Source organism: Leptonychotes weddellii, chromosome 2 (assembly GCF_054177405.1).
Source record: "Leptonychotes weddellii isolate Sample4059 chromosome 2, ASM5417740v2, whole genome shotgun sequence".
NCBI lineage: Eukaryota > Metazoa > Chordata > Mammalia > Carnivora > Phocidae > Leptonychotes > Leptonychotes weddellii.
The window spans coordinates 18,168,770-18,184,813 of record NC_138370.1 but is presented as its reverse complement, the minus strand read 5'-3'; the positions used below and the strand labels follow the sequence as shown (position 1 = coordinate 18,184,813).

The 16,044-nt window shown below is 36.3% G+C and overlaps 1 protein-coding gene across 4 annotated transcripts in view; it reads right to left on the bottom strand.

Annotated features, from left to right (window-relative positions):
- The window catches only part of MSR1 (macrophage scavenger receptor 1), a 61,956-nt gene that overhangs the window by 17,045 nt on the left and 28,867 nt on the right, over window positions 1-16,044 (bottom strand). For all 4 annotated transcript variants that reach the window (XM_081808147.1, XM_081808140.1, XM_031028285.2 and 1 more), the window contains exons 6-7: window positions 10,201-10,281; window positions 4,626-4,715 (exon numbers count right to left, since the gene is read on the bottom strand). In XM_081808147.1, coding sequence (XP_081664273.1) covers window positions 4,626-4,715; window positions 10,201-10,281 — 171 coding nt within the window. The remainder of the gene's footprint in view (window positions 1-4,625; window positions 4,716-10,200; window positions 10,282-16,044) is intronic.

Genomic DNA, 16,044 nt, shown 5'->3' with positions numbered 1-16,044 from the left:
GGTGAGTGCTGTGAATTGTGCAAGACTGTTGAATCACAGATCTGTGCCTCTGAAGCAAATAATACATTATATGTTTAAAAAAAAAAAAAGAAGAAGAAGATAGCAGTCAGGGAAGAATGAAGTGGGGGAAATCGGAGGGGGAGATGAACCATGAGAGACAATGGACTCTGAAAAACAAACTGAGGGTTCTAGAGGGGAGGGGGTGGGGGGATGGGTTAGCCTGGTGATGGGTATTAAAGAGGGCACGTACTGCATGGAGCACTGGGTGTTATACACAAACAATGAATCATGGAACACTACATCAAAAACTAATGATGTAATGTATGGTGAGTAACATAATAAAAAAAATCAATGATTCCAATAAACATTTATATAATCATAGCTACAACTTTGTCTTTCTATCTCCAGCCTCTCCCCTGAACTCCAAACCCCTATATTCACCGATCTATGAATATTTCCATGAAGGACACAGAGAAAATGTTCAGTAATTATTTGTCAAATAAATAAATGAATCATAAATGGCCTATAGTTTTAGATACTCCTAAACTTTTTGAAGTAAATATGTGAGATTATAACTGCTCTACCCTATAGATCAAGACACCATAAATCGTCCCCTCTCTTAAGGACTGTTACTGACTGTGTCTTAAGTACCTCTCATTTCCTGGTGCTGGCACTGTACCTCGTACATAGTAAGTAGGTATTATATGTGGAAGGAAGGGCACAGGGTGGGGAAGGAAAGGAGAGCAGAAGAGAAAATAGGGTGATCGTTCTTAAACTTTTTGCTTTGAAATCTGTCAATGCTTTCAATACTATCCTGATAGTCCAGGCTGTGTTGTTAGTTAGAATATGACGATTATTGGATTTTATTTTTAATTTTACTACCTTCTTTGGACTCCTTTGGAGGAGAGACTCTATTATTCATTGTTTTAATGTACAGTATAACTAAAGTAATACCAGTCACTGATGCTCACATTTCTACCAAATTTGAGTTTTTAAATAAGGCAGTGGTATCCTAAGGATGTCTTTTGTCAAAGGAAATTCTGCCTCTGCCCTGGCATTTATTTTTTGCAGAGTTCTCTTTCTCCACTCCTTTTTTTTTACCTAAAGATTTGGTTCTCAAAATGTGGTCCCTGGAACAGCATCACCTTGATCACCTGGAAACTTAGGAGGACTGAAAATTTTCAAGGCAGTGCAGACCCCAATCTACTGAATCAGAAACTCTGGGGGTAGAGCACAGTACATGGTTTTAATAGGCCCTACAGGTCATTCTTTTTTAAAAAATTTTTATTTATTTATTTGAGAGAGAGAGAGTGCGCATGAGCATGAGCGGGGGGAAGGGCAGAGGGAGAAGCAGACCCCCCGCTGAGCAGGGAGCATGATAGGGGCTTCATCCCGGGACCCTGTGATCATGACCTGAGCCGAAGGCAGACGCTTAACCGACTGAGGCGTCCCGGTGCCCCTCCTACAGGTGATTCTAATGCCTGGTCACGTTTGAGAACCTCAGACCTAAAGAAATTGTACCTTTTTTTTTTTTTTAATTGAAGTCTAGTTGACATACGATGTTATAGTAACTTCAGGTACACCGCCTAGTATGCATCTTTTAGTCCAGCACTAACATGACTTCCTCTGTAAGAATTCATCACTCTCTACTTTCTGCTCCCATAATATTTTGTCCTAATTCATGAATGTTTATTACTTACCACGTTGCATTACAGCTAATTGCTTCTCCATTTTTCTGTCCCTGCTCCTTAAAGGCTGTGCTATATTTATCTAGGGCACCCAGTGAACCCTCATAAAATTGTGCTGGATTGGTGAATGAATCAATGAATGCTCTCTCAAATACTTTGACTGGAGGGCATGTGTTGAACTGTAGGCATTTGATAGTAGAAAAAAATCCTACAGCTTGTGTAGGCAGTAGCTACTAACATAAATATAGAGCTTGCTTTGTGACAGAATTATTTGAAGTACTTTAAGACATCTATTTATTTGAATTCTGCAAAAATTCTAAAATATGGGTCCTCTTAATAGCCCTGTTTTTTAGATAAGGAAACTGAGGCACAGAGAGGATAAATGGGTGGGGACGTAGGATATACGATGCTATTTCTGTCAAGTACCAACCATACTCTGCTATCCCTGTATTTCCCAAGAGTGTAAATAACAGACATGGAAGAACTATGTGCCAACATGAAATTCAAAGTCAAACCACTTGACAACCGTTTACCCTTCCCAAATGAACCACGTAAGGTTAGATAGTGCACATAAATGTTACAGAATGATCTTTTTGATTAAACTTTAGAAGAGAGGTCATTGTGAGAAATTTCTGGGAGAAAACTCCAGGGCAGAGAGCTGGCTCCTCTTGTATCCTCAGCTTCAAGCACAGTGTATGAGAAAACAGAGACGCTCAAAACAAAGTGACGTTATTTTTCATTACATCAGCTAAGTTGTGCTACAGTTATACATCCCCTCTGTGGGTTATTCTTAACATCGTCAGTGACCATGTAGGAAGGCTCTATATAACAGACAGATGGTTGTGAGAAAGAGTGAGGCCTTCTTAACATTCTTAAATTTTTTTTTGCCACGTTTCCACTTCTTATGTACTTTCCAGAAAGACAAACTAGTAATTCTGATTTATTTAGAGTGCATAGTGATATTCACTTATGAAGTTAGCTCTTATGATTTAATGTAAATAGAAAGTTACAAACAGATTGTACCAGAAAGTGTCCTGGACAAAATCTTACCATGATTTTGTGAGAGACCTATTTGAGAGAGATAGTAGATGAATATGCCATTTTAGCTTTAAACTTAGAATACAGATAAAATATTTTTTCTCACTTCATGGAATTATTTTGAATTATCTTGGAAACTATAAGTAGCTTTGCAATTTTGTCAAATTCAGGGTTTTTAAATATATTTATCTATTGCACACAAATTGCCCATTTAGGAAATTCAGCAATTCCTGAAGGATGTAGATAATTTCAAACAGATTAACAAATGAACGCTTCTTCCCATTTTGCCAAAAAGGCCTGATTAAAGCTAGACAGTTTTAAAAATGGTTGGTATATAAATATACCATTCAGTTCAGGTAATTGGGTCTGATTGTATCTTGCTTATTTGTGGCTAGCTGATTTTTCTGCAAGACCAATTGCCATTGCCACAGTCCATAAACACTGATACTATCAAAAATAACTCAACACACCTATTAAAATTGCTAAAATCCAAAATGCTGATAACACCAAAAGCCGGTGAGGATGTAGAACAACAGGAACGCTCATTCACTGCTGGTGGGAATGCAAAATGACACAGGCACTTTGGAAGACAGTCTGGTGGTTTCTTACAAAATTAAACACAGCAATCATGAGATCCAGCAATCAAACTTCTAGGTCAGCTCATGTCAGCAACTTTATTCATGACTGCCAAAACTGGGAAGGACCAAGATGTCCTTCAAATAGGTGAGTGGATAAGCCAACTGTAGTACACCCATACATTAGAATATACTGAGCATTAGAAATAAATGAGCTATCTGGCCACGAAAAGATATGGAGAAGCTTAAATGCATACTGCTCAATGGAATAAGCCAATCTGAAATGACTACATACTGTATGGTTTCAACTGTATGACATTCTGGAAAAGGCAAAACTACAGAGAGCGTCAAAAGATTAGTGGTTGCACCAAATTGAGAAGGAGTATGGTGGTGATGAGTAGGTAGACTACAGGGGATCTTTAGAGAAGTGAAACTACTCTGTATGATACTCCAGTGGTGGATACATATCATTATACAACTGTCAAAATCCACAGAATGTATAAAACCGAATGTGAACTCTAGTATAAACTGTGGACTTAAATTACTAATAATGTATCTATATTGGTTCATCAATTATTACAAATACACCATGTTAATAATGTTAACATGTAAGATGTTAACAATAGGGAAATTGGACGTGGGTTTATGATAACTCTGTATTTTCTGTGCAGTTTTTCTATAAACCTAAAACTACTCTAAAAAACAAAATCTATATTTAAAAAACACCTCAATGATAAGGATCCTATTCTCTTAGTCATTTTTTACTTTGAAATTAGGAAACAATAAGCCTGCCTCTTTCTAAAATTTCTGTGTAAATTTCACAATTCAAGCTTAAGCTATGGCCTTTTTCTAAGGAGTAGAAAAAAATGTCATCACATATATAAATTTTAAAGAACCTGAACAATGTAGTTTATTAAGAACTAATATATAACAGCAGTCAGTTTATCTTGCACAGAATAGGATTTCTGACCTATCCGTAGATTGCTAACTATAACTCTCCAGGGTTTGGTCAGTTTTCGTTAAAAGGGTATTTGTACTTTGCTTGTTTTTCTTTGCTAGCCTTTCCATTCTCTCTGTTCTAACATAGACACCATTCTTCATGTGATTTATGGTTAGGTAGAGTTTATAAATCCTGTTTTTTTTTTTTTTTTTTTTTCCCTTAAAGACAAATATTTTCCTTTGGGGCATAGAAACTTTCCTCAGGTAGAGAGAAATTAGTTTCAACATGTTTCAGACCACAAAATAAACTTCATGTGACTCTACTATTCACACTAGGATGGCCATTGCTTTTGTTATACAAAGAAAATATACATTATCACAATACCTGTCCTCCCGGTCTTCCCCGGTGGCCCTGGGAATCCTCGAGGTCCAGAAAAACCAACTGCTCCCTGATCACCTTTAAGACCTGGAGAACCTACATGGTTAATGAAGAAAAACACAGCAGTGATAATTCATTTTTTATATAGATTTGTGGTATAATGAAACAATTTAGTTTTGAATATGCAATAGGCAAATCTCCAAATGAAGGGATAATATTCCTTCCCAAAATTTCATGTGTGACATTGATAAATAATACAAGCAATTGGTAGAAACATTAGCGCACTTAGTACAAGGTAGATATCAGTAAATAACATACTGCTATTACAAATAAGAATACATGAGAAAAAAAATCTTGGAGTTTTGACCAGAAGGCTTATGCAGTCCAATTGGGAATCCTCAAATGGCAGGATTTTGCTGTAGCTGAAATGGTAACTTTGAAATGTACAAGGTAGGGACTGAATTCTTAAGATTTGTTCCCAAAAAAGCACAACTCAAGCAATGAGAAATATATAAAAAATATATATAAAATGCTGGAATATATTAATCTTTCTTTTGATTTTACATATTCTATTATAATCCCAAACAATAATGTAACCATATATATATATGTGTGTGTGTGTGTGTGTGTGTGTGTGTATAGTATATGAAGATTCATTTATGGGTACATATTATATAAATATACAAATCCAGGTTTTATGTTCTTAAATGAAAACTGCCTTTCTCCCCCTCCCCCAATTACTGTGGTGACCATGAAAACTGCATATAAAAGTATTATTTTCCTGTAGAATAAAATATTTCATCCTGGAGCTCCAGCAGTTTGAAATAAACTATTGTAAAAATTTCATTTTAGATTTTATTATCAGTTCACAGAGATCTCATTAATTCCATTTTCAGTTAACTCCTTGGGAAGCACATTATTAAAAATTTAAAAATTATACATCTTTTTCCAATATCAATCTTTTAATATATTTTCATTAGTTTATAAGTTCCAGGAGGCAGGACTTATACATATTGAGAAAAAAAAAATCTTTTCTTGAGGTATATTCATACAGACACCTAAAATTGGACTAACTCGTCTCTAAGAAATGTTAAGTATATTTTAAATTGTTAAGAAATATTATTCAACTGAGTCTAAACTTTGATTCCAACAGATCTTAAGCAGAGATCTAAAACAATAAAATGATAAATTATGTTTAGAAATATTCATAAAGTTAGGCCATCTCAAATGAATTTACTCAATATATATTACTTTGTATATATATAAATTCATATACCACATGTATTAAAAATACAAATGTATATATCTACATATGTATAACAATATATCCATATATCATCCGTAGATAGATTCATATACTGGACACACACACACACACACACACACAGACATACTCACACACTCCACCTTGTAGTATCTATTAGCTGGACTTCGTAGCATACAGCCTAAAAAAGAACTAACATCACTTCTCAAGACAGGCTGATTGATTAATACTTATATCTTTCTTCATCATGCAAGCAAGACAGTCAGACCTCTGTACTCACAGTTATTAAGATCTGCCACTCAAATTTACATATAAAAATATTGACTCTAAATTCTCTCTCTTTTTTTTTTTTTTTACTCTTAGAACATTCCCAACTCTTTATAGAGAGTCTCTTACTGGTGACTCCCATTTTTACCATTTGCTCCATTAATTCAACAAAAATACACTGAGCACACATATGCCAGTCCCTGTCTGTTCCTGGAATTACAAAGGTTCTTATCCAAACAGTTCTCCCAGTGTGGAGACATACAGCAAGGAGGTGAACAAATAAAGAAAGAAGGTAAAGAAAGAAGGTAATTTTGGAGATTATAATTTTAGAAAAAAGGGAGAAATGCAATACAGGATGCCTTGCTTTAGAGAGGGGGGATCAGGAAGAACCCCTCCAAAGATGGCTTCCTGAGTACATTACAGTGATACTCGGGAGACAGCTGTTCAACTAGGAATTATGTCACATTGTCAGTGGGCAAACACATGAATCTATAAATGAAGTAGATGTGATACTTTCATAGAAATCACGTTATCTCTAGACTTCTATTATGGGAGATGTTTAGGCAGGCTCTGTATGGCCTATGGAGTTATATGACCTGTTTAATGATGTTTGAAAACATGACCCCTAAATATAAGTACCATGACTGAACTTTATTCCACGACATCAGATTCTCTGAACCTTTCCAGTGACAATTAGCTAATGTTCTACAATAACCTGTGGCAAGGGGAAAGGGCCTGACACCTGCTGCTAACCCAGAGACAATCTAAGTACACAGAATCCCAGTCATGGAAGTTAGTGTTTTAAGGGACCTGACACATCATCTGTCATTTTGTAGAGGCAGGAACAGAAGACCAGAGAGATTCAACCATTTATGGGAAGCTGGTCTGATAATTAGTCACATATCCTGGGTTTGCAGCTCTCTATTCAGGCTTCTTTCTGTGGTCCAGCAGACTGGGGAAGAGCAGGGACTCTGAAATCATGCCATCTGGGTTCAAAGACTTGCTCTGCCACTTACCAGCTACTGGTTGATCTTGGGCAAGTCATTTAACTTCCCTGTGCTTCTCTAAAATAGGTGCATTGTTTATCCCTAATCGGAAGTTTGATGTGATGGTTAAGAGAGTTATTGGTAAGTGTAAAACACTTGGAAAAGTGCCTGCCACACAATAAGTGATTTGTTCGTCTTCTTTTCTTCCTCCCCCTCTAATTATTCTCCTTCTCCTTCTTCTTCATGATACAATCATTATTTTCACCAGCTTTTTGTCAAGGCTGCTAAATTTAATCTTATTTAATGATATGTACACAGTTTGCAGGCATTTTTGGATTCCTTGGCACAATGTGTTACCTCCTGAAGAAACCTGCTTTCGACACTCAGAGGAAGAGTCTGCAGCCAGCAATGCTCCTTACTCATTTGTATATTTAGGGGGTGTGATCCATGTTGAAGGCTGGGTGAGAGGTCTTTCTGGGCCACAGACTGGGAGAAGGGGTGAGGCGGGGTAAAGACATGGGTAGATATAAAGATTAATGAAATATAGTTCTTGTCCTTCAATAACCACAGTAAGGATGGACTTTATTTTCTCCTCCAGAAGCATGATTCCAATGGTGGAAAATGCAAGCCAACTAAGAAAAGTAAACAGCACTGGATGAGGATCAAAATTTTACAGCCAAAGGAGCCTTTGGTTCCCTCTTGAGGCTTCTTCCCAGGTCTACAGGTCAGGCTACCATGGTATTGATCCCAGTGGGCAGAAACAGCCCAGCAGATGGCTATCCTGGGGCAATAGCCCAGAAAGTGGCCCCCAAAGGATCTCAGATGAGATCAGGAATCCTTGACCATAACATTCATCACTTACAGAATTACTTATCATACCGAGAGTTTTGTGAAAGCAGAGATTCTCTCCTTCTGAGTATAGGATCCACAAGGCCTTGTAGGGCATCAGGCACAGGAAAGGTGCTCAGTAAACATGTTGTGGAGTAAAAGGCACTAGGTCATTCTCCCTGGCATGCTTCTAAGGAGCTGCCACTGTGAAATGAATTTCTATTATGTTATTTTGAGATAAAGCAAATTTTAACAGAATGTCCAGCCCAGTACCTGTAGTATATTTAATGCACTGATCATTTAGGACCACTAGAATAATCCTTTAAGTTTCTCAGGTTTACATATCCTGGTTGTGAATCTAGGGGACTTTGAGTTGGTCAAACTGAGTTTAATGAGCTCAACTGGAAGTATAGGTGGGATTTGAATGAACTCACTGTAATCAGGAAGTAGAAATACGACCGCCCATCATATACTCTTTACTTCCTGATTCCAGTACTTCTATTGGGCAATCAGGCAATCTGGCAGAGAACAAAACAGAATGCAGCAAGGTAGGGAAGAATCCATGAAGAGAGATGCCTGGTAACCTGAGTACTTCTGCTGCAGTGCCCTAAACCAAATGGCAACTTCATAATCTAAAAGAGTCCATTTACTCCCCAACAACGAAATCTAACTCTTTTATATGAGAAACTGCATAATGCCTATTTGTGTAAACGAGCCGTCCCAACAGCAACAGACTAAACCCTCATGAAAAGAATCAAAGCAGCTTTGCAATGGGATCTGTTTAGGGTATTAACAAAAGCTGAAACTTTTAAATCCATCTTTCTATTTCACACATCCGTAGTTCAGAAGCAGTTGCAAAAGATGCTCCCAAGATGAAGCTTTGTACAGCAGGTTGTAGCCCAGACTGAACTTACATGGTTGAGTTAGAAAGCTTTGACAATTGCGGTTTGTAACGGAGTTGCTGACAGACCCCTGACAGTATTAGCTCTGACAGCTGATAGCGTACTGGTTACTTCCTCTGCTATGACATGAGTGCACAACTGTGAGGATCTCCTGAGTGCTAGGCAAGTAGAAAGACTTTTCTGAATAAAGAATCTTACCCGGCAATATTTTCAAAGGCATACCAATAACCCACCTGATATACATACACACACACACATATATATGATTATATATATATATATATATAATCATATATAATAATATAAATAGATATATAGATATATGTCAAATAATTTTAAAATCTTTTTAATGTGAACTATGTATTGGCTTTTTAAGCATAATGTTGTTAAGGTCAGAGAGGTGTCAAATTCACATCTTTCATTTTTAAATACTATTTTTCTGATGTAACCTGGGGGCTAGTCAATATATTGATCAGAAAGAAGAACATTTTATATAACCAAAAGACAGAATAACAGGATGAAGTACATGGTATTTAGACATGTTTCTGGCAGCACAAACCATTCTAGTTATAATTAAGCCATGCAGTATACTCCCCACTTTCAAAGAGCATGCGGGTATTTGATTTCTAGCCAAGAATAACATGACAATCATGCTATTGCTATTGTCTCCTCTATTTTTGTGAGAGCAAGGAAAGTTCATGCTCTTTCTCCTTTTCTGGCTTCTATTATCTTCTCTCAAAATATTGCTTTCAAGATTGCAACATCAACTGAGGAAAATAATTTAAGACAATTTTGCTCTAAGTAAGATAAAGAGAGTAGCTGATAGTAAAGGTAAAAGTCATCCGTATTCTAGTCAATATTTATATTTAGATTTCATGGGTTTAAGCAGATACATCCCAGTTAAGGACTATATAAGGAATGTGATCCAATTTCCTTTGAAACACACACACACACATGCAAATATATGCAAATATATTCAATGTGAAGATGATTTTCATATTCTCCTTCTCTTGTGACCTAAAGCTAGGGCTACCATATACTGTGTGCAATCGATAACACAGAGAGCACTCCCCAGACATGTGAAAAACCCCATGTGGTGGCTTTGGCTAAAGCATTTAACTTTCTTCAAAAAGCAAAAGTCAGTTACATTTGGTACATTATAGTGCTTAGGCTTCCGGAAAACACTTAATATCCCCCTTAGCACACACACGTCGATACACACATGCGTGCACCCCACGGGAGACAGATCAAATAGCAATTCCCCCCTACACACATATATGGATGTATATTATCGGGTCCTGAAGGATATGATGAAGTAGTTACTATTACCATACCTACTGCACCTGGAATGCCTTGTGGACCACGTTCTCCAGCGGGACCTCTATCTCCTTTTTCACCAGGGGGTCCAGGAGGACCTTTAAAAAATAAATGACAATTACCCATCACAGTTTTAAAACATAGGTAAAATGAATACATCATGTTTCAAGACAGTTCTATAAGTAAAGCCAGTCTTCTATTTGTTGTGTAGTAACATAGAATGAGTAAGACTGACCTTCCTGAATGGAGCCATGCCCTACTATGGAGGAGCGCAGTGCCCTATACTGACAAGGGTGAGATAGCACTAGAATAGACAACCTAATCATGTATTACATATTTATGTGTGTCTAGCACTTTTTTAGGTTCTTAGAACCCAGGAGCAGAGAAAAGACTCGGAGTCAATGATGCCATAAACTCAACTTAGTATTGTGTACATACTAGGCAGATTTCACTGCATTGATTTAGATGCTGTGTGGAAAATGTGGAAGGACATAAAAATCATGTGTGATTCACACATAGTAGACAACCAAAAACCATATTGTTGAAAATGACAAACTCAGACGTTTGTTAGAGAGCTGCAGATCAGCGGGAGTAGCAGGTTGAAAAGCCTTTGAGAGAGTAGGATTTGAAAGGTAATTTGAACAATGGAGAGAATGAGATGAAAGAATCTGAGTAAGAGGGAAAGACTTGGGGAAAGGTAGGAAGGTGAAAATGAGTAAAATAATACTTTTCAAATAAAATACAGTTGACCCTTGAACAACATAGGTTTGGATGTTGGGTCCTCTCATATACAGATATTTTTCGACAAATACAGTACAGTACTGCAAATGTATTTTCTCTTGCTTATGATTTTCTTAATAACATTTCTTTTTTCCTAGAATACAGTATATAAGACATATAACATACAAAATACATGTTAATTGACTGTTACTGTTAAGGCTTCCGGTCAACAGTAGGCTATTAGTAAAGTGTTGGGGGATTCAGAAGTTACATAAGGGGTCAAGGGCACAAGGGGTCAGCACCCCAAACCCTGCACTGTTCAACTAGAGTTGTATTAAGTAATTGTATTAAGTAGAATCCCTAAATAGATATAGATATGATAAAATCAGTTGGGAGAGGTTGTAGGGAAAAGTTTGACTACCTCGCCTCACAATTTCCCAAGTGTCCCCTGAGTACTGAATTTAATCAATACTGATTTAGTCATTTGAATTTGCTGTGCCCAGCAAAATGGTTATCTAGTGATCACCTCTTGAGAATGATGGCACTTTGGAACTTAAAGGTAACCCTGCTAGTATTCCATCTTCTACGCAGACTGCATAGGACAAGTATTAATCCCTCCACTTCAAGCAGAACACTTTGCAATTTCCTTTTCAACTCCAAAAGGAAGAAACAAACTTGGATATACCACAGAATAATAAATAGCGATGTTTTAAAAGAGGTATTTTCAATCGCTGTGGTTTTGCCAAATGCATAGTCTAAGGATGACACACAACTATATTTAGCATCACTGGTTGGAGAACACTTGCTTACACATTTTAATCAGGTAGGAGAATAAAATACCTGAAAAATTTGAAGAGAGGACCACATGAATGGATAAAGATGATCTCATGAAAAAGTATATTCTGTTCATGTTCTTTATTTCTTTTGAAATCCTGTCCCTGCTTCTCTCCATTTTTCTGATCTGTTCCATTTTTCAAGGTCCAACTTGGATTTTAGAACCTTCCTTCCCTGGTTACTCAACTTTCAAGATATCATTGTTCTTCTCAATGGCATTTTGCCCCTTTCTCTTCATATGCAACGTGGGGCAGTAATATTTTATTATACTTTCATTACAAAAGCAACTCTACTTATTACAGGAAATACAAAAGCCTAAAAAGCTATAATTCATAATTCAATCATCTTAAGAGACTAACCATTAACATTTATTTCTTTTCCGTGTATTTTTTGTTTTGTTGGACTACATTTTTTTTTTTTACATAATCACACACAAATTCCCCTAAGCTATAGCTTCATGTCGGAGACATATATTTAAATGTTGCCCAAGAAATGTCACAGTTCTATACCAGTGAGGAGTTACACCTCCACAACCATGAACATGGCTGCAGTTGATTCATCTCTACGTAGTGACAAAGTTAAGGGCAAGCAGGACAGAAAGACTCAACTTGCAGCCCGAATTTTGCTGAGCAAATTGAAAGGAAGCAAATCCACAGTACTCAAGCGTGGTGTTTTGAAAAAAAAAAAAAAAGTGGACAAGGAAAGATTTTGATTTAGTAATTAGAGCTCTAAAGCAAGACACAGACATTCCAGGAAAAAGTAGAATGTATGAGATAAGAAACAAGTCACTGACAGACTAGATCTCGACTCTTAGCCTCTGTGGTTAAGAGTTTTCACCATTTATTCAGCCAGTAAAAGATGGAACTCTTTTATAAACATTTCCCTTTCAATTATTTTGCAGATAACTCTGTAGAGTAACTGCATAAAGCTCTATTGTTGGAGAATTAATTCAATCATAACTAATACATGGGTTACTTTATATAATTCTGAGTCAAAGATCCCTCACTGTTTTTTATATAAAATACTGATACTAGGTTTCTGAATCCCAGAGTAAGAAAACCAGGCATGCCTTGAAGAATTCTAACTAGGGGTGTTGGCTGTTACACTTTTATCCTTATTTTATTGTTCCTGTAACATTAATCTCACTTATTATGTTTCATTTTTATACATTGTTATATCTCTTCTACTTCCTAGAAAATGTGGGAAGTATCTCAATAAATATTTGTAGTGTCTTTTACATATTTTGGGGGAGAGAAGAACACAGATCACACACCAGTTTTCTCTTAGCTTTGTGTGTAGAACTTTTGAGAACACAGTATAAATCACGCTATCATGCTACCTTCCAAAAGTGGTCTCCTCTCTATCCCTGCTGTAGCTCACATCCTAATCATCCTGCACTTGGACTAGTCTAGAGATTTTTATCTGGTCTGAATGTATTGTGTCTGTTTTACCCTCATCTTTCCTTCAGTCCCAGCTTTAAAAAAAAATAGTACCTCTACAACTATATATAGAAATATAGATATCTGTTCTGCCATGTTATGGAAGAAAGAATGAAGAACTTAAAGTCAGGAGACTTGGTGTCTTTGCAGTCACCTTCTTTGCTCTGAATTACTAGCAAGCCATAAGAATTCACACTATTTTTCTTCAAATTTAATACCTTCTAACTGAAAAGTTACAGGGATAATTCATAAATGCTGCAGCAGTAATTTTCCATGGACAATTCCCTCTATAAAACACACATACAAAATCCACTACTTAGCTCCCTCCCTGTGATTTTTTTTAAAAGGAAAACTAAGATTTCTACATCACCACAAAAAAGAACTGATTTAGAATACTCAGTAACCATAAATATCGGAGATCAAAATTACACAGTTCACTAGAAAAGCAAATCCAGGCATATCCCATCATTTAAAATCCTCAGATGATACCAAAGAACTAATAATGTCTGCCTAAATTTCCAGCGCTATGCTTCTCTGTGTCCTATTCATTATGATCACACATTTTCTACTTTATTCTTAATCTTTCCTTGTCATCATAAAAATCTACCAAATCTTCTAGGCTATTCCTGCTTAAACCTGCCTCTTTTTTTCTTTTAGTTTTCATGCTCATTGACTTAGATCTATCTTTAATCTGGAAGAGGCCTTAAAGATTTCTTAGTCAAACATACATATAGAGGGGTCAGAGAGAGTAAACTATCCAAGGTCTTAAAGCTAGTTGGGTAAAACCAGAACTAGACTATTGCTTTCCTGACATTCTAGGCTATCCTATTCTAAACTTAACTGACTTCATTTCTGGCATCTGTTTTTCTATTATTCCTGGGATGAATTTTTCCATTACATAGTGGTTAAAGACAACCATTTTTTATTTTTTAAATCATGATAATTGATTGCACAAATCTCCAAATTTATATTCTATCAATTGTTTATTCTTCTTCCTTGACATGAATATGTTTATGTTTGAATATAAATATGCTTTTAGATCCTGGAAAGAAAATTTGCTTAAAATTTCTTTTCAAATAAACATCACATTATCTTTTCTCACCACTGAGCCATATTGTATTTTATTTCTCTTAACTCCTCTCCTCGAATGTTTACCGACTTTGTTTCTTTAAATCATGCTATGTCTCACCCTCTGCCAAACTACTTCACTATTGCAGTGATGAAATTCCATTTAGTCCTTTAGACTCTAATGACTATAATTACTTGAAAATGTGTTAAAATTTTTTTGTCTCTTTTATCTGCATGATTACTTAGCAACTGTTAATATCAAAAAGGGGGACACAAAGATGGCTAATCCTACAACCAACAAATGACAGGGCACACATTAATTTGTACAATTTGTTTTTCTTGGGTTATAGTTTCATAAGTACTTGTTAAAAATTTCTTTTATGCCTAGATTTGGTAGAGAATATAAAAAACAGCCCCTAATTTTAAGGAATGTATTGTTTCCAAGAAGAGGCAACACTGCTCTAGAAGACAATGGAAGGTAATTTTCAAGATGATTATCATGTGAAGATTTCTCTGATGAAAGAATAACGTTTAATATTAAGCAAGATACAGATGTCAGGAAGAGTATTACTCTGATGGAACTACAGAAGGCTTCACATATTAGATGGACATTGAATGAGAGATACGATATTTTCAGATAGAAATAGAAGATACGATATTTCAAGTGAAGGCAAAGGCATGAGGCAGGATATAAAAACTACTGGGTGTTAGAATCACAGTTAAATCACTTGAAGTACTTGGTATCAAAAAGGGAAAAGGGAGGGAATCAGATATTCAAAAGTGGTTAGAAGACACATTATAGAAGACCCTGAGTGCCATGGAGAGAAATGTATAATGAGGAAGTGATAGACTTATAATCTAGGGTTTCTCTTCAGAAAGGCTGCATTTTAACAAGAATGTAGATAGGATTACAGTCTGAAAAGAAAGAAATGAGGAAGGAAATATTTGGGAGACTATTTCAATAGTCTGGTAGAGTGGTGATAAGAAAAGTTTACACAAGAATATAAAGAATCAACAAGGGGATAGAGAATATAGAACCTAAGAACTAATAGCAGTCTTGGAAGAAAATAAAAACAATTAAAATTGCTATGTTGGAAATCTGGAAAAATGACACTGTCATTACAAAGTGTGACTCAATAAGAAGAAAGTGCTAATTTCACTTATTTATTCAATACATATATATTTGCTCACCCACTGTAGAGCAGGCCCTCTAACAGGTGCCGGGTAGGGGGAGATTGACAAGAGAGGTGAAACTCAACCTCACTGAACTCACATGCTATTAGAGAAGATGTATGCTAAACAAATAAGCCAATGTGTATATGGAAAATTTCATCAAGTGACAAGTACTGTGAGGAATTTAAAGCAAATGATGACAGAGGGATGGGGAGAGAAAAACTAACCTCCAAAAAGGTGTTTTTGAAGAAGGATTGGAGCTCTAAGAGAAGAACGTTTCGAGAGAGCGGGAGTGTAGTGCACATTACGGACAGCAAGAAGTGAAACTAACATTTCCTCCTTCGTTACTTATACTTTTAAGTGGCACTTTCACTTTTCCAGATTTCCAAGCTAGACAGAGGGAATGCCAGAGGGGAAATGGGAAAATGAGGGCAGATAAGTAGACGAGTTCCAGACCAAGTAGGAATTTAGATTTATTCCAAATCAATGGGAAGAATATCAAAGGGGCTTAAGCATGAGAGCTAAAAACATCTACTAACTTTTTTAAATACCACTCTTTTGCTCTCCAAAATATAGAATGAATTAGAAGTCGAATCAGGAGGAACTGAGAAGTTGATGTAGCGCATC